This window comes from Watersipora subatra, chromosome 1, assembly GCF_963576615.1.
Source record: "Watersipora subatra chromosome 1, tzWatSuba1.1, whole genome shotgun sequence".
Taxonomy (NCBI): Eukaryota; Metazoa; Bryozoa; class Gymnolaemata; order Cheilostomatida; family Watersiporidae; genus Watersipora; species Watersipora subatra.
The window spans coordinates 64,738,318-64,758,328 of record NC_088708.1 but is presented as its reverse complement, the minus strand read 5'-3'; the positions used below and the strand labels follow the sequence as shown (position 1 = coordinate 64,758,328).

Genomic DNA, 20,011 nt, shown 5'->3' with positions numbered 1-20,011 from the left:
TTGCTGAATCTGACTAGAAAATTTCAACAGTATTACCTCAAACAATTGTATAATTCTACTAAAAACATGCAAAAGTTCAGTGTCTCTAAAAATGGTTGCAAGTTAGCCCATTACTAACATATACTCAAAGAGAGTGTGATGGCAGAGCTGATGTACATAAAACTTATTTGCTAAGACCCCAATGCTATGTTGGCTATGTTGGTTACATGAAGGCTACATTGCAAATCCTTAATTATCACTCAAGTGATTCTTTTCAGTTAACAAAATCACCGGTTTGTCATTTCACAAATCATAATTTCTTCATTAAAACACAATTTAGAAGAAACTTTCACAGATATTCACTCATTTGAATTCCATCAATCTATCAGTTATCTAACCATACTTCTTCATCTATTAGATGAAAAAGTAAATTAAACCAAATTCAGAAAAAAACATTACTATACGGTTCGTATTATAAAAGAACAAGAGCACAGAATAACCAGCTCAACTCAACGTCTTCAAAATGAACACTGACTGCTACTCAACATAATTCATAAATTCAAGCCTGACCTGTATATTGAAAAAACAAGAAACAATAATTATCACATGTACATTCATGAAAAGCTTTCATCAGACAACAGCTTTCATCATGTACAATATGACATATTCTTCACCTCTCCATGATAGCAAAACCACTGCTGCCTTGTGTCACACCTATAATTATTGCCATTTAACGCAACTGTTTGTTTATGGTAACCAATGAACAAAATGGGACTACCAACTGCTATCAAAGTATTCAAGTATTCAAGTATCAAGTTTCAAGTATCAAGCTATCAAGTTTTCAAGCAAATAATTAACCAAAAGAAAACACGCAAAGGAACTCTTTATGGTCAACAGACAATGTTTCAGAAGTGAAACATTTTGTAAACTCATGGCAAAGTGTAATATAATACATTTGTAGCTGTGCTTACTGTCAGAAGGAAACAGCTTTCAGAATGAAATAAGATCAGAATGAGTGATAATACACAGTTTGTATTGCAAAAGAACAAGAGCATAAAACAACCAGCTCAACTCAACCTATTCAAAACTGACAGTGACTAAATTAAACAAGTAACTGAAAATTGATGTAAATCATCGCCAAGGCTGGTTCACACTATGTCATCATATCAGTGTTCTTTCCTTAGCCATTATTCAGCTATTATGTGCACCGTAAACTGAAGGCATCATTGAGTCAAGGTAGCTATTAAAGAAAAAGTTTAGAGTTGTTCAACTTTAGCGATAGTTCACCGAATATTTACGCCAGCCTGTGCAAAGTCTACCACTTAGGCGATTGTGATTGGTTCTAGTAGAGTGCTCGATATATATTTAATTTTATGACAGTCGCTAAGGGGCTAGTACTTAATTTATTTGTCTGACATCTTTGTATACTGAGAGCACTATTATTAGTGCAGAAAGTTTGCAGATTCAAATTTGGATGGGTTGGTGGTAGTGTAAAAATTGCTATCACAAACGAGCACCAAATTATTGTGTGATTAACACCAACATACGTCTACATAGGTTGAGCCAGTCTTTAGGAGTCTCAGCGACAGAATCCATAATTCAGACATTTTAGGAACCAAAGCTAATTTATTCAAGTTTAATATGTAATTACATAGATATACACATACAGCGAATTAAAGTTGGCAATTGATATTGAATTTACTCTAAATTGCGCATGGAACTTTTACTTTAGTTATTTTTCAAAAACTTTTCATTTCACCCATGTAGTATCAAGCAGTGCCAAAACATGAAGATTGAAAAAGTGACGGGAGAAAAAGCATCATATCTCTTTAAGGTGTTGTGGAAAGAATTTTGGCGAAGAGCATATCAAATCTATGTAATTCTTGCGTATTCAGCACGTTGACTTTTGAACTTTAATTTTGAAACACTTTTTTGTCGATATTGTATAGAAAAAAAGTGGCATAACAAAGGCACAAAATATTTGTGTTACATATTGTATGGCAAAAACCATAGATTTTAAAATCGTAAGCCAGGTGTGCATTGTATGGACTTTAGTATTCAGAACCTAAGTGTTTGCAAAGCCTGCAAATAGAAAATATGATTAAAATTTATGTAGTGATACCTCTGAGTCTAGCAAAACAATTATCTGGATATCCTCAGACACCACCATCTTCCAGAATATCTCAGGCTGATGTTCTTCTGATAATGATACTGTGAGAAACTGATCTTTCCTTTTGTAACTCTATAATATCACAATATGCTTACATGAATCATAAAATCACTGTACATATGTTGAATAACAACTACAAACCATTGCCTGCTAGTAAAGTTATACTACAACATGCATTTGTATATATATCATGTGTGCTTTGAGCTTTTCAACACGCTGCTATAGAATATTACCCAGAAGCATTCTGTTGATGAGGAATACAGACTAACCAATATGATAAGCCAAATGCTTCTTAATGCAGTGCCAGCTTTCTGTGAAGCTAACATTTGATTTTGATTTAGCTGTGAGAGAAGTATAAAGGTATATAGGTATAATGCACTAATATATTTTAAAAACTTTTCACAACAATAATTTAAAGACCAACTCAAGATCTATGCTGCATGTGCTACAAAAAAGTTATCTAACTTAGTTAACTTTGATTGGTTCTTATATAACTTTCTAAACATTATTTTGAGGAAACTATAAATTATTGATACGATCATTGTTGTCACATGTATCATCTCTGTGTATTGGTTATTAAGCAAACTTACGTCGAAGGTGGTGAATCCATGTGAGTCTACAATAAAATGAGTGAAGATGTTTAACATAAATTAAAACCACTGATACATTTACATTAAAAGTGTAAAAATGAAGGAAGTTTAGTAGTAGAATTATAGTAACTTATTAAAGTCACAAGGTGATCCAACACTGAACATATTCTATTGATAAATAATTAGTTGAATGCTCGAAGGTGCCTGGGTAATAAGAAAGTTCTGGTCGATAAAACTTATTTTTATTTAACATAAATAATAGGTCACTTTAATTTTTAAACTTCACACTATGAGAAAAGAGTGTTTGTGCAGTTTAAATAAATTAAGGAAAAAAATAAACCATGAGTTCATGGAAAGAGATTGCTGTTGGAGCAGAAGTTCATTGTTTCAAAGCTTTGACAGACAATACTGGTGCCTGTCGATGCTGGTAGAAATTTAACAATGAGATAATGTACTTTGTCTGGTTGAAACCTTGTTTCACTGAATAGAAAAAATGTAAAGTTAAGTCATATTCCAAAGAATATAATTGCCAAATCAACACATCTAGTGTGTACAGACTTGCGGAAACCGGGAAAAATGAGTGTAACCACACATTTGAAATTGAAACTGCAATTTTGAAAAATACTCATTGAAAAATTAGAAATTGATGGGAAAAAGAATTGGCTTTGAAAAATAAAAAACCCAAAAGGCAGTATTAATTAATACAGGTGTGCACTCTCACCATACAATTTTAATTAGTTCCACTGTAGAAGGGTGTATAGAAACCAATAGTCATTATCTAAAGCAAACATCCTCCGGTGAAAATCCTCAAACTTTATTAACGTTAGGTACATATCAAATCATGTACTGTACATACTGTACATTAGTGTACATAACTATAGTTACCTACAGTAACTTTAGTTTATTTAATGGTTATGATCTGCAAAAGAATATAGTATTACAATGTAATACGTGCAGGTCGTACCATGCAAAGTTGTTACCTTCAAGACAGATGTATAGAATAAATGTTGAAGTTAATTTAAATAAATTTAACTTTCTAAACGCATAATTATAGGTAAGTTTTAGGGTAGTTTTCCAAGACATCAATTTTTTATCGATTAAAATTTCATTACCTTTTAGTTTCTGGTCTCATTTTCATGATAAAAAATAATGCTAAACTGAGAGTGAAAGACCGAGCATTGACTATCTTCCATGCAATGTTTGAGTGATTTTGGCAAATAGCATATCAACATTTTTGTTATTCCAACATATTCAGCAAACCAATTGCAAAATTAGAACTTCAAGATCAATTTTTGTTGATGTGATACAGTGAAATTATGTCGCACGTCGAGGGCACAAAATAACATTGTGTTTGACATCCGAATAGGAAAAATCGTAAACAGGGTCATCCTAATCAGATGGTACAATGTGTAATAAAAAATAAACACTGAGCGTGCGCAATTCAAACATAGTACAGTATATGGTAAGAGCATTAACATTTTGAATCGCATTAGCGTTGTGGTTATGCGAGCTTGTTAGTACAAACCAATTCAAAAGTATTTGTCATTGCTATGATGGGACAGAAAAATGAAAGATGACAGAGAAACACTGAGATTTCTACATATACTTGTAGATAAGTCACAGGATAGTGGTGGCATTTAGTTTAGCAAGCAGGCTGAAATTAAAGAAATGAATTGGCACATGAAAAAATAGAAAATACCAAATCTACCTCGGGTATTTCGGTCATCCTTGTCCCTTTGTTCATTTCTCAGCTTCCTTTCTATTCTCTGTAAAATTATGCAGCACAGTTTTGCTGAAGGAAATTTGCATCACAAGACTGACGGTAACTTGCTTTAGTTATCCGTTTTGACTTGTGCCAAAAATGAGCTGCTGCTGTGCGCATGCATAACTTGCAAGTCTATAGCATATACTGGAAAATACGCTGAACTTAAAAATTCCTAAAATACTTTGAATCAGTACACAATGAGTTGAATCATAAATTAACCTTATACCTGGTACTCCTTGAGTACAGAGTCCATGTCTGTTTTTAGTTTTCTTTCAAGATATTTTTTCTCACAGAGAAAAGTTTCACACTTGAGAGCTTCTTCTAGAACTTTGTACAAAAGAGTGTACTCGATCTAAAAAAAGTTTCGGCTCATCACTCCAGCATACAACAAAGGAGGACATACATGTATATTCCAAAATGAAAATGCAAGAAAGAGCTTAGTAAGATTAATGTATAAAACTGACTACAAAAATGAACTATTTGAAAAAAATAAAAAATAGAGCTACAGTGAATGCTCTTGCGCTGTATATCCCCTAAAGCTTAATTTTTGCATAACATACAAAATTTACGTAAATTTTTGCTTTGTACTACGTAAAAAAATCTTTGTAACACATACTGTCTGTTCATTGTATGTTCTTAAATTTGATTTTTATAAGGAGATTTCAAACGATAGGCTTAAGATATCGCTTTCTTTTTGTGACCCTGGAGAGAAAATCACTTATAGGGTTGTTTATGCTATATATATATATATATATATATTACCATTTAGTGCTTGACGTTGCTTGGGTAATATATATACTTTTTGACAGAATGTTTTTTCATTCTTAACATATGCAAGATTTACTATACTAACTTTTAAACTGCATATCATGAGGAAAGTCGTTTATGCAGATCAAATGAGTTGAGAGAAAAACTAAAACATCTGTAAAGATTTTCAAATATTTCCAATTAACTGTGCCTTTCAAGTTCCTTAGCCTGATACAATTGCTTCGTTAAAATAAATTGGGAAAAAAAAAACAAACTGTAAGGGTGTTTAAATGTAAATGTGAAGTCATTAGCGGCTAATGGCTAAATATAGCCTGTTTTGCTGCAATTAAAATGAAAATTATTTGATACATGATAAAATGATTTTAATTAATTTCAGTGTTGGCACCATAAGGCCAAAATATTACATAGGTATATAGAGTGGTATAGAAACCCATAATAATTATCTAATGCAACCCTGCGTAGTAAAAAATAATTGAAATCATCATCATTAAAAAATATTAACAAAACAATATGCTAACCTTAGTAACTATAGTTACCGACAATAACTTTGGTATATTTAGGGTTATGATCTGCAAGATAATGTAACATTATAATGTATGCACTACCTGCAGAGTTCTTACTTGGAGACAGACGCATAACATAAACACGGAATCTAACTGATATGAATTTATCTTACTAAAAACATACTTGAAGGATGTTTTGGTTTGCATTTTAGTAAACTTTTAACCAAGACTTTATTACTTATCCATTTTGACCATAACAGATGATGTGAACTAAGAGACAATCGCTAAAATTTAATTTTGAGGGGAATTATTGTTGATATCGTTCTGCAGAATACGAATTCGCTTTAGTACGGCGAAGACAGAAAAGCTCTCATGAAACTCGAAAAAAATGCCCTAGTAAGGTGTGAACAAACACAACTCAATGAATCTACATCGTGTTTTATTGAGTTAATAAAGTTTCAATTAAAAGTGTAAGCCATTTAGCGAGTAAAATTGGAAAAAGGGTGATTAAAATATGTAGTAAGGGTTTTATATCATAAAAGCTTTCATGAACTCGTGGTTAGACAAATAGATAGCAATTCTGCAGTTCCAATAACCAATAAATCCAATCCAGCAGAATGCAATATTTTAAATGTGAGAATTGTAGTAGCTATAACCGGACAGACAGATATCTAAACAGACCATGACAAACAAACGCCAACAAACACTGTGATTTATATATATACTAGCTGTGCTACCTGGCGTTGCCTGGGTAATAGAAAAGTATTTGGGCAGAAAATTGCTTTGAATTTAACATATAACAACATTTTCCGTTCTAATTTTTAAAATACATATCATGAGAAAAGTGTTTTGTCTTATAAACAAGGAGAAGTGATGAGAGTTGCTCGCTATTAGCCTGTGCGCTATTAGCCGGTGCATTTAATAATCTGAGCGAACAGCTTCTCATTATGTTATGCTATGACCCGCTTTCTACGCAGAGTCGTTAGGTATTTGCTTTCATATATTGACTTCTATTGGTGAGGTGGCAATCCAATCTCTGTAGTCTAGTGGGTAGGGCATTGGACAAATGGCCGGGTCCGAGATCAAATCTTCTTTCGGTACACAATTTTTATTTCAAGATTTTAAGATCTATAGCCGGACAATCAAATCAATGAATACACATAAAATGACCAACTTTAAAAAAAAATATATATATAGATATAAGATATATTTCTCAGAGTTGGTGCAAATATTATATGTTTGTAGTGTAGAGCTCTCGTTTTATATGCTTTTGCACCTGATTTTAGTTACTAAAGATATAAGAGATATACAGATTATCATTAAGTTCAGAATGCAACAAAGAGCTACAGCGCATGCTTCTATTTAGCATATCTCTTATACTGCAATTCCCACAACATAAAAACTTCATGTAATTTTTTGCTTCGTACTACGTGATAAATTCCACGTAACACCGAGTGTCTGGTCGATGCATGTTTTTAAATTTGTTTGTATAATGAGATTCCAAGAGTTAGCTTAAATGTTGACTTGCAAGAAATTTCCCATTACAGTTATTTGGTATGAAAAAGATTCACCATGTCTTACTCTGCTGTGTTGTAGGTGCAAAATATGTAGAAATGTGATTACAAGCTATTAAAAGCTCAGAAACGAACAGTTATTGGCCGCCTTCACGAAGCCGCCGTAGATCGGAATCACTTTATTTCTCCGACGTAGTCAATCCATTTGGTTATCATTTTGATGTATGATGTTCTCCTGTGAATTGAAAGGCCAATAAAAGGCTCGATATAAAACTTGTCGTAGCACTAGTTTATGACAAACACTTTGGGTTTTACTGAAAAGGCCTTACCAAATATAGATGCTCGCTATTTTATAGTATTGTTTCGGTTCGGTCTAATCATCTAGTAGTAATCTGAGCATGTGACCTGTACTTCCTGCCAAGAGGCTTGAATAAATTCTGCAGCATTTTATACTATCACAGGGGACCAACAGGCTCATATACATGTAGTTTATCAGAGGATGATATGCACTCCTTCGAGCTAAGGTTAAAAATTAAACAAATTTTTACGGTAAGTTTTGAGATATAGTGCTCAAAATGACAGTCTTACAATGATGATGAAACAAACCCGTAAAAACAATAGACACGGTTTTATTGAATGTGTGAAGTAAATTTGTTCAGCTACGTCTCATTTGAGCAGTTTGGAAAGAGATTCTAATCTATGGCAGTTTTGTGATGGTGGTGATTAACTGTTCGTCTTTGAGCTGTTAAGAGCTTATAACCACATTTCCACATATTTTGCACCTGCAACACAGCAGAGTAAGACATGGTGAATCTTTTGATATGAAATAACTGTAATGTGAATTTTGTTGCAAGTCAACCTGTAAAGACATCACTTTCCTTTTGTGATACTTAGAAGAGGTAACGACTTATAGTTGTCTATTTTATATAAACGATTACATTGTAATCTAGTTTACTATGATAGGTTGATCGTCTACTGGGTTAAGAAAGCACAGATAATAAATGGCTGCACAATTTTTTGGAAATACTTAAAGATGACCCATTGGTGCAGATGTTAGAGTGTCAATGTACAAAGCTGAATGCCACAAATTGAATTATCTTCAAAGGCTATCTTAAATCATAGCCTTTACCTCAACCTTGAATCAGATACCCTTCTTATTATATATAGTAAAAGTATAATTTTTATTATTTTTTTTGCCTAATAATCTTTACTGTCACAAAATAATTGATTTAAATTGACATTGAAGCTCGGTGCTCACCTTGAACTAGTGTAAAATTACAGTAGTCATTAACCGTAAATCGAGTTAAAGTTATGAGTAAAAGGAAGACATTTGTTGATACAAACCAATTGTACTACAGATACTGTACAATGATTGAATAAAATAGTTAAACCTAGAACTTTGTCTTTGCTAAAGCGTCAAAAGAATAAGTGTGGAAACTTCTTATAACAAATGATGAAATTTACCTACATTTAAATGCTCATATAATGTAAAATCACTACAAAGTAAACATTTCAGAACAGATTATTTACTCCATAGGAGCGTCTACTGTATAATGTTTATTTTCAATAAAATGAGTACCTCTGAACTGATCAACTGAGGTCTCCTCTCTCTGAACCTTTTCACACAATCAGTCACATTTACCGTGCCTCTCTGTTTGGCTTCATCTAGAAGTATGCTGAGGCCAATGAAAATTCCAGACTTTTCTTCTTGATTGCTAAAAAATAGACCAATGACAACATAGAGCTCTGGTAGTGAAAGAAAGCCACAATGTAGTTTTGCACATTAGCATGTGCAAAAACTATACAATAAACATACCGTTAATTCTCTAATTGAACGCCACCTCTATTTGAAGACCACCTTTATTTGACAGCCTCTATGAGAAAGGGTTCAAAAATAGAGCACCACCACCCTCGATTTGAATGTCACCTCCAATTGACCACCACCCTGAAGGAAGGGTGGAAAAATAAAGAGTCACTCGCTAATTGAACGCCATTTCCATTTGACACCCACGTTGACCATATTTGATCTTTACAAACCCATGATATCAAATTTTCAGTTAAAAGTGTTCACAAAACTGTATTTATAATGAATCAGTTACATCAATAACAATCAATTCTCTCGCTGTGCAACTTCAAAGCTTTTGGCTTGTTTAGTTGAAAACTTAAAAGCAACACTATAAAAATAATTAATAATTGTATCAGGCTAATAGAAGTTTCTTGTTCAACACGGTTGCGATACTTGGAAATACATCTATATAAAAACAGTTTACATTTAGGATGGTAGATGAACAACTAGTTTTAGGCCAAATGTTACATTTCGTGAGTAAAACATTTTTGTGATGTGTTTGTGCTAAATTAAAAGCGTAAAGTTCTGCTCTGCAAAAATATTGTTTGGACACCAATATTGGCTAGTTCAGTAGAATAAAAAAAAGTTGAGGTCAGAGGTCAATGTGGAATGTATTAGACAACCAGAAGATGTTCATTCCATCAAAAGCAACAATCAGGAAGCAGCTATCCAAGCAAGCGATGAAAATATTTTTGTTTCAAATGTTTCTGCATGTAATATATATGGTTAATTTATGTCACTTGTTCATAAATATATGTTTGTAGCATCTGATAGATTATTGTTATATAACTTATAAGTTTACAAATTTATGGCATACTACATGTATTTAATAGCATCATTTGGGTAATCTGATTTTACAGTTGAGCAACATTCATTACCCCTCTTCTATTACACAAAAAAGCTATTTTTGGCTGCAAACTGTAACAAACATATCAATGACTACAATGAGCTTTGATGCAACATTGGTAAATATACATGTAAATATAGAAGAAACATATCTCTTTAAATTCAGAATGAAAAAATATTGAAAGCTCCATTGATCTGCAAAGCGGGACACACGCTATAATATCATTGCAGGTTAATCGCAAACAATAAATATTACCTGGTAGAAATATTTCTCGGTTTCTTAATGCACAACTATTAAGAGATCTTTGACAAGTTAGATTTAAGGTAGTTGATTTATTGCACACAAAAAGTTTAATATCTCCCACCGGAAATAGAGGACAAAATATAAGCGGCATTCGCTTTTTCCGTGAAAGGGCTAAATTTATTTTCCTAAAATTCTGATGTTTCATTTGCAAAATACAATGCCAGCCTCTTTTTGAAAACTGCCTCCAGATGCCTGTCATTGTACGCTCACTCCGCCAACATGTATTTTAGATTATAGAGAAAGGGTTCAAAAATAGAGCGCTAAGACATTCAATTAGAGGTCTTTTTGAAAGTATCTCTATCTCCTCCATTAAATATATGAGTAAGTTTTTAATGCTATTTCTCAAAAAAAACTGACACTATAGTCGACAGGATCTAATAATGGAAATTTAGTTTCATCTGCTTATCTTGGTTTTATTGACAATATAGCTTCGCATTAAATTGCTGTAAATTGTTGCCATATACGTAGTGACCAAATAAAATCAGAATTACTATTTTAAAAAATTACTTCAAAGCGTTATCTAACAATTTGCCGCAAGCTGCTACATATAGATACAATAGAAATCATTAACCATTCAATCTGTAGCATGGTTAACTGTGTTACATTTCAAAACTAATCATAAAACAAAGCTGTCCTAAGCTTAAAGCCAGACTTAACAGGCAAGAGTGAATTGTTTGTAACAGCTGTTATTGGCACTTTGCTCAATGTGGCACAAGATATAAACTATCTTGTTAAACATATTCAATGTTAAATATAGTTTAAGTTTTCCTAATCTACCACACAGCTTCCCCAACAACTTTTAGATTCATACCTGCTGTAGACAAGAATTGGACCACTACCGCAAAGTTTGAAAATCCTCACTTTTCTGACAAACTCTACAAATGAGTTAATCTCTGCTGGAGAACTCAGATCATCCCACGAGTGAAACTCAAACTGTTTCACTGCAAGTGTTTCTTTTTCCTGCAACATAATTTGCATGTGAAATCTCATAATCATGTACACTAGAATGACCTTATATCAATGAGGCTGCATAGGTTTGTATGAGTATGTGAGGCCTTAGAAGCTGCTTTCACTCTAACTGACCTGCAAGTAGATCTTTTGAGGCCAATCTCTGAATGATTTTATGGGAATTATTGCCCCCATTTGTACAGTGACACCAGGATGAGTTTGGACTGACTGTGGGACATTTTGCCAGTTACTATAAGTCTAACTAAGTAATATAAGTAATAACTATAAAAATCAAGAAAAGTCAAAAATACCTAAAACTTGTCAAACTAGTTGAGACAATTAAAAATAAGTTCATAAAACATGTTTTAATGTACCCTCATCTACACACCTTCCTTGTCGAGTATTGTTACAACTGCGCCTCAAAATTATACATGTAGTTATAATATGAACACTTTATTGATTGTCAATTTAATAATGTAGATTGATACATTTAAATTAAATGTTACTTTTAACTTTTAATTTCCTGACACTGTTTTATATGATATAATTTATTTGATGCTATGTGCAGCTACGTAATGTTTTTACCATTTTTTTTAGGATGTTCGCTGACTTTGATGATATAAAATTTATTTACTAATAAAAATGTGCTTGCACACAATGGTTGAGATGTGCAATAAATTTGAATAGATTAACTAGATTGTTAAGCCTTAAATGTATAAATTTGTTAAGTGACTAACAAAGTTTGTATTACCATGAGTACCCTATTTTCTAAACTGGGAGTCGGGGTGTATTTTATTGTTTGGCCCGGCTTTGAGGTATACTTTGAAGTGATTTACGTGTGAGATCATTAACATAATACTACAGGTATATCATACCGCATGTTATTCTCTGTTAGTATCTGTTTAGGAAAATTGGTGATCAAACAATGGAAAAAAATTAGTAGTTGATGAAAAAATTTTAAGGAACTGATTAAAAGATGAAGTTCTTTCACTGAAATGATGTAAACATGAAAACCAATAAAGGGCTTAAGGTAGATTACTTCATCTTTCATTTCCGGTGTTTATGAAGTTGAGGAAAAGTGTCATTGAGGACAAAATTTGAGTTTTAGCTACCCGTTATTTGGAGTAAAACAAATAGTTTTAGTAAACTTTTTAAAATTTGGTTTATGCTATTGTTGTTGGAATAACCTCTAATCAGCTATGTGAACATATAAGTCACATTCTTAGTTGTGTGATGTGATGTAAATATACTGTGGTAGACTTTATATTATCTTTATTTGAAATCGTTCTACTTTTATATTTTAAATGACATGTCTGTGCTCGAGATTTTCTAACAAATTACCTACACAAATAGAACTTTTACTATCGAGTGACTCACCCATACATATTTTTTTATGGGTTAGGCGACTTGCATCTCAGAGTAACTTATATTCTAGACAATATGGTAGGCCTACATGTTTTCATAGACAACAGGTGTAGCTACCTTTTGAACTTTGAGAGTTCTTACGACTTGTCTGGACTTCTGATCTCTTGCAAGAAGAACAATCTTCAGACATTGACAGTTCATTGCTGAACCAATTGTCTCTGGACAGTAAGGCAATGATGGTACCTATAGAGTACATTGGATGTAATAAACTACATATCTCACATGTATCATGTGTTTTATGCTCTTTCCTGTCTGATATTTCAGACAACCATAACTCTATTTTGACAATATTTCACACCCACTGTTGCAAATAAATGAAAAAATACTTAATTTTGAAACTCCACTGACTAACAGATCTATGCAAATACATTACCTGTACACTAGGATGTGCACATGAATCATTATGTACAGCACATTTAATAAATTTTAACCTGGTTCCAACCCCTCAATATTAATAAAGTTTCAAAACTAACATCACATTGAGAGATACCTTTAGAAAAGTAGTTAATAATATTCGTGACACAACTAAAAAACTTGATAACAATATTTTGGTAGGAGCCTTCATAATAAAAATCAACAAACCACAGATTTGGTATATGAAACATAAACATTGAACTTTGAACCGCTGGAATACAAGTACATATAAAACTCTGCATCAATATTTATTCAGGAAACTTAACAGAAACTCACAAAAAAATGGCAATTGTTTTGTGTTATCTTTTAGTAATTAAATGAACTGTTTACTAGCCTATTAGCAGTTACTGTTTACATTTGTTTAAAGTCAGCATTTATGAAAAGTTTTGGCGATCTAATCACTATAAAATTTTGGGTAATATCAGCTATATAGTGATTAAATTACTATACCGGTCTAAAATGTTCCTTCAACAGCAAGATAATATTTAACATTAATAAAAAGTTTTTTTTATGTTATTGTTTGAAAAAATAATGACTGACTTTTGACCGTTCTGAAAACTAACAACTTCAAATATAAACATTTTCAGCCGCTTCACAGCAATTTTTGAGGCATAGTATATGAAGGTTTTAGTTGATATCTATTGCTTGCAGTTGATATCAACTGCAAGCAATAGATATCCACTGGTGGAGATATCACTCAGTTTCTTAACACATAATCGTTAAGAGATCTTTGGCAAGCTTGAGTTAAGTTAGCAGATTTTTTTGCATCGAAAAGGACAAATATCGTTGCACTGGAAATTGAGAAGAAAATATAGGCAACATTCGCTTTGCCCGAAATAGGACTAAATTTATCGTTTGAAAGTTCTGATGAACAGTTGAAAAAAAACACCACCAGCCTCTAGTTGAACGCTTCCAGTTGACTGCCAAAAGAAAAGGATTAAAAAATAAAGCGCCACAGGATTTAATTAGAAGTGTTGCAGTAGATGCAGAGTGAGAATAGCAGAGCATTTACACTTATTATATAGTGAGCTTCTGAAGAAGCCCAACTATTAATTTATCTTCAACAAACAAACATCTCTAAGAATCCACATATTATATCTGTAACTTTACCTTTTGGACATCATTTACAATAGTAACAATGTTCATAGTTTTCTCTTGCCAAATCATCCTCCAGAAATCTCTACTTGTCGCCTCTGTTGGATCTATAAGAATACTAATTCTATCATTTGGATTGTTGATGTTGGTGCAATGAAAAATATTCAATTTTTTGATGTACCAATTGAATAATTTGTGTTATTGGCAGAAAAACTTGAAAGATTTTCTCGAAGGATCAGTGACAACTTAATGCTACAATAAATTTACAGCAAAGATTTTTTTACCTCATATACTTATCTCACCTTGAGATGCGATATACGCAGTGTCTTTATCAATCCCCTGAAACATAAAAATTTTCATTGTTAAGCATATCAAAGAAAAAGGGAGAAGAAAATTTTCAGTCACCAAATGTAGAAAAGGTGTCTTTCAAATTGTGCAGTAATGGAAGATTTTTCAAAGCCAGATATTTATTTTATTGCGAATAGCTACATACTCTGAGCAGAGTTGCATCGATGTAGGAGGCATAACTCTTATTTGCCTGATCCTGATCGAAACCATTCTTGAGCCTCACCAGCACGACGTCACTGTTCTCTGAACATCTCAAACTCTTTAAATAGTATATTTATAGAATAATCCTGAACCATCTTTTGAATAGCATGATGAATAATCCTTGGTTTTATTTGGGGCTCTTACAAAAGCCTCCCACAAAACGTGGAGAAGCAGTATGATATGAAAAATTAAACACACTAATAATAAACGCAACACAATACAGTATCTAATAAAAACCTCAACTTGCCTCAAACTGCTGAGAGATGACTGTTTGGTTGTTCTCTATAAACTGAGTAAGCAGAGAGCAAGGTATATCACCGGACTGAATTTCTTTTTCAGATGTAAAATCTTCATATACTGGTGAGAGGTCTGTATACTGACTTTTATCATCATCATATAAGCTAAGCTCTTCATAAGCTCCTGAAGGCTGACATACAGCATACTGGTGGGCATCATCTTGATCAGTTGACACTGTGGCATAAGCTGCTCCATCTAAAAACATAAATTGTCAATATATTAGTTGATAAACTCTATTTAGTGCACTTTTCAAAAAATTAATAATAAAATAGTAAGTGAATTAATTGAATGTTTTTTTTATAACGATGCTGCACTTATTAAAAATGACTATGACTAAAATTTTCCAAATATGTTAGGAAGCTTTCAAAACTACCTCAGTGTCTAAATGAAATATCATGATTTTCTTTATTGATGTGGGATTAGTATTTGCTGATTGCAGTTAAAAATGTCTAAACACTTGTTAAATATTTTATTGTGATTGAAAATTATAGGGCATTTAAAGGTTAAAATAAACAACACTCAATAAAGTACACATGAAGCTGGTTGACTTAGTGACTGAGAGCTCTATAGTAATATTACTTCTACATTGAACAGCTTTCCTACTACTTTTTCATGTCACATTTTATAAACAGAGGACTAGCCGATTTTATCTTAAAATGAACTTACGGGTTTCAATATGTAGTTTTGCGCTAGAGTGCTAGGTTAGGCAGTTATTGACTGGTTTATGCTTTAAGGTATGCAATGGTTTCTTAAACGACAACTCTACACATGTAGCTACTGTTATAATACTCATTTCTATTAGCTTTCTACATAGTGTGAAATGATAAAAAATTATTTAAAACGGCAACATAATTCACATTCAGAGATGAAACCATGTTTTATTGTGAATGAGTTACCTTGATGAGCTTCAACTTCTCTTAAATTGATATCTTGTGTGGCACTTGATTGGTTATTCTCTGTGCTTTGTCTATACGGTATTAAAAACAGTAAACATGCCAACATAAACAATACCGTGTTTTTCTAAATAGTTCATTTGTCATCAAATAATATAGCACAATTTAAAACACTAAGTTGTGGTAACAGCAATAAAACTCAGAAGCATTTTACCAATTAACCAAGCATGCTATTCAGGAACATAAATGACGCTTAGTTCGTATATTGTGGTAGCCCATACAATGGATTGACAATTCTGTTGAATACATAAAGTTTATTGTTTCAATGTATAGCTCTAGTTTAATTTAAGTTTTATGGTTTTTACAATCATTGTTATCAGACAGGAAAGTTATTCTCTTAACATGATTCAAATAAGGCCTCACCTTAATTTAATGAAATAGAGCAGCACCAACCCAATGACCACAGCTACAAATATGGTTACTCCTACACTCAGTCCAATGCTTAGTGAGTTATTCTTTGGTTCCATTGTCTCTGAAGTATCAGACTTTCTAGGGCCTAAGGAAAGAAACCAATAAATGCATGTGCTTGTTTATAATCTAAATAACAGAAGGAAATTGGAGAGACGGATAACATCATAACTGAGCCTGTTAGTGTGTAAAGATTTCCAACTGCCAGGGGGTATGCTATACTCATACTATGATTGGAGTACTTGCAGCTGAATAAAGCATTGTCACATCGACTTAGTTTTTAATCTAATTACTGTTTAAAACCTTCTGGAGGTCTTACAATAAATTTTGATATAATCATAAGTTTTGTGGAAACTTCATTGACTTTTTTGATAGTGTTTTTATCTATTTCAGAATGTAATTAAAATTTATAACAAATCAACTTAAATTTTGATAAGAAGGCAATGAAATAAGGAGTACATGCATGGTTACAACGATGACATGGTTACAATAACTATTATTCAAAATGACATTTACTGCTTATCTTAAAGCAAGAAAATTGACCTTACAATTTCAAATATTTGCTCTAAACCAAGATTAGGTAACCAAATAATTCTAAAGTTTTTTGAAAAATTTGGTTTTTGAATAAATGAGTAACAAGACATGAGTGGCAAGCACAAGCCTTATTATTAACAAATAAAAATAACATACATACAAAACTTCATAAAGTTTCTAGCAGCATTAGTTTATGTACCACATTGATGACACATGTGTATGCTATGCCTATGGTGGAACTCTTATGCCTTTATACTTTTTCTGCTAAAATATAGAGCAATAAAATATTCAACATTTTAAAGTTTTTGATTGCTAGAAGTCTGCTAATAAGTATGTTTTTTGGTGAAGCAAATATAGGATATTTTTAAATTAAAAAATTATTTTTCAACTTAAACCTGTAAAATGGTTGTATAACAAACATGCACAAGTTCAAGTAAAGCAGCTGTTTATGTTTAGACTTATGAATATATTTTCAAATAGTGCACTGAGTTAACCGTTACTGTTGCTATCTCTGAAAAATGAGAGGCTCTAGAAATATAGATTGATTGAAATCCATGTTTCATTTGCACAAAACACATTGATTATTTAAAGGAGATTACACAATTTGCGCTCAACAATTTTAAGTGATTGTTTTCAAACATGGTTTAAAAAAACAAACTGCTTAGTTTATTATAAAAGGATCAGCCAAAGATGAGTATACAAACTACTTAAGATTTCTGCGTATGATTCCAAATCTGTGATTTACTAAAATGCTATTATAGGAAGCTCACTTCTTTAGACTAGATGATAAAAAATATTTTCATTCTTTTGTAGATTAGATGTTTTAAGTATGGAATATTTGAGTAAAATTGACAGACCTAAAAATAATATGACTGAAGGTGTCAATTACAATCTAATGGAAAAATAAAAATATCATAATACACAGGTTAGTATTCATGAGCATCAAACTGAGAACCATTTAGACAGCTGAGCAAAGAGTGGAAAGTGAGCTTTGCAGCTGATAAATTTTGTTTATGATAGTTAATACTTAGTTAATAACTAGTTAATTCTAGTTATTACACTAAAATACCAAAACTACAAATCATCAGATATCAGGTAAAAAAGCTGCTCAATATTTTTGGCAAGTTTGTCACACTCACGCACAATTAAAAACCAACTAAAATAACATAACTGTAGCTGTCAATTACTCTTTAAGCCATAACTGTCACGAACAACTTTTATCGTATTTCCTAGGTAAATCAGACACGCTAATTCCGATTTTGTACTCAAAATTAAGATTAGTCCACTAACCTTCAAAGTCATTTAGGCTTTTTTAAAGCGTTTCAATATTCGTTTCGAAAACAACACGATCGGCATTACAAGCTCCGCCCATAAATATGTGACGAAACCTAGCTTTTTCAGGAACGGAAGTTAGGAATGTTTAGTCTGAATTAGAATAATAGAGATGGGTGTCTTAAAACCCATTATTATCTAAATCCTGCCTGTAAAACAATTTCATTTTTTATCGTTTTTTATAAAAGGTATATAAACTATTTAAAATTGCTCGTAGCTTGTTACATGACGTTTAAATGGGCTGGATGCCGAGAAAAATGAGCTCAAAAAGCGCTGTTTTATCACGAGCTAGCGTTGTTGTTGCGCTTTTTTAAATATGCAATGTTAAATAGCTTATCTACCTTTCAGAAAAGACTGATATTATTATTATATTTTAAAACACTCATCTCTATTATTCTAAGTCGGTCTAAACATCCCTACATAACTTCTATTCCTAAAAAGCTAGGTTACGTCACGTATTTATGGGCGGAGCTTGTTATGCCGATCATGTTGTTTTCGAGACCGATGTTAAAACGCTGTAAAAAGCCTTCATTACTCTGAAAGTTAGTGGACTAATCTTTATTTTGAGTACAAAATTGGAATCAGCGTGTCTGATTTACCTAGTAAATATGATAAAAGTTGTTCGTGACAGTTATGGTTTAAACTCCACCTTATTTAGGAAACTAGATGTACATGTATATTGAACTACTTTAAAACCAATATTTTATTTTAATTTTTTATTTAAATAAACTCTTACAACATTCTTAGAGTGGTATAATTTTTTCAAATGTTATTTACAGCATGAACTATGTGATAAATGTAACTTATTTCATCTAAGATATGCACTATGGGTAATGAATAATGAGGAGCTATCGACACAGGGCTTCTTTTTATTTGGATACTTACTGTGAAACTGAACTGGCTTCATGTAATATGTGATAGACTGGCCTTCCTGTGTAATATATCAAACATAAAATTATATAAAATCATACAATTAACTTTTAGTTTCATCAACATAATCATCTATTTATCATTCAGCATGTTTCATCGGTAAGTTAGTTTAAAATTGACTATAAAACCAAAGTAAATGTAGGTTGAGAAATGATTATAACATTTCCCCTTCTGCATCCAATGCCTTATAAAATTAGATATTTTATAAATGCACGCATAGATGAAAGGATACACTCTATAAGGCTACAGATTTTCAATATGTTTTGGAAGCAATTTCCTAAATTCTGAAACTTTTTTTATAATTGAATGTATAAAAAGTATGGATGACTCATTGATAAAGCTCTTTGGCTAACTTGAACACTTGATGATGGCATAATGGTTTCCTTCTGCCAGTTTAATAAACTCAAGTCTCTGCTTGCTCACTTTGAATGAACGAACACATATGCAAGTGTCACAAACTAGTGTGCTAACATTTGAAAATTTTTGTTTACAATCTCATCCTTTTTAGATGCAAAATAGAAAACAGCAGATTCAATATGTAGATAGAAAAACCATAAATCAGAAAAAACTAGCGAGTAAGTGGTCATTAGCCAAGGTCGGACAGTAATCAGAAGTATTTTGTAATTTAATAGAACCAATTATGATTTCATAGAGTAAAACTATGCAATAACATGAAAAAATGTGAAATAGCCTGAAAATACTTAGAAAACAAATTTTTAAAAAAACCTCTTGATGCCTTGTCATTACATCAAGATATATATATATGAGCAATCTTTATTGTGGTAATCAATAGTCATATTTTACAATATGTTTTCCACAAGGTACCACGGCAAGTAAACTA

The 20,011-nt window shown here is 32.1% G+C and overlaps 1 protein-coding gene across 1 annotated transcript in view; it reads right to left on the bottom strand.

Moving 5' to 3' along the window:
• LOC137390286 (receptor-type tyrosine-protein phosphatase T-like) overlaps nt 1–20,011 on the bottom strand; it is a 31,917-nt gene that overhangs the window by 4,934 nt on the left and 6,972 nt on the right. Inside the window, exons 9-21 of the mRNA XM_068076623.1 lie at nt 19,126–19,171; nt 16,330–16,462; nt 15,910–15,980; nt 14,964–15,208; nt 14,661–14,774; nt 14,470–14,506; nt 14,183–14,274; nt 12,716–12,841; nt 11,369–11,461; nt 11,097–11,245; nt 8,869–9,004; nt 4,731–4,856; nt 2,102–2,221 (exon numbers count right to left, since the gene is read on the bottom strand). Coding sequence (XP_067932724.1) covers nt 2,102–2,221; nt 4,731–4,856; nt 8,869–9,004; nt 11,097–11,245; nt 11,369–11,461; nt 12,716–12,841; nt 14,183–14,274; nt 14,470–14,506; nt 14,661–14,774; nt 14,964–15,208; nt 15,910–15,980; nt 16,330–16,462; nt 19,126–19,171 — 1,488 coding nt within the window. The remainder of the gene's footprint in view (nt 1–2,101; nt 2,222–4,730; nt 4,857–8,868; nt 9,005–11,096; nt 11,246–11,368; nt 11,462–12,715; nt 12,842–14,182; nt 14,275–14,469; nt 14,507–14,660; nt 14,775–14,963; nt 15,209–15,909; nt 15,981–16,329; nt 16,463–19,125; nt 19,172–20,011) is intronic.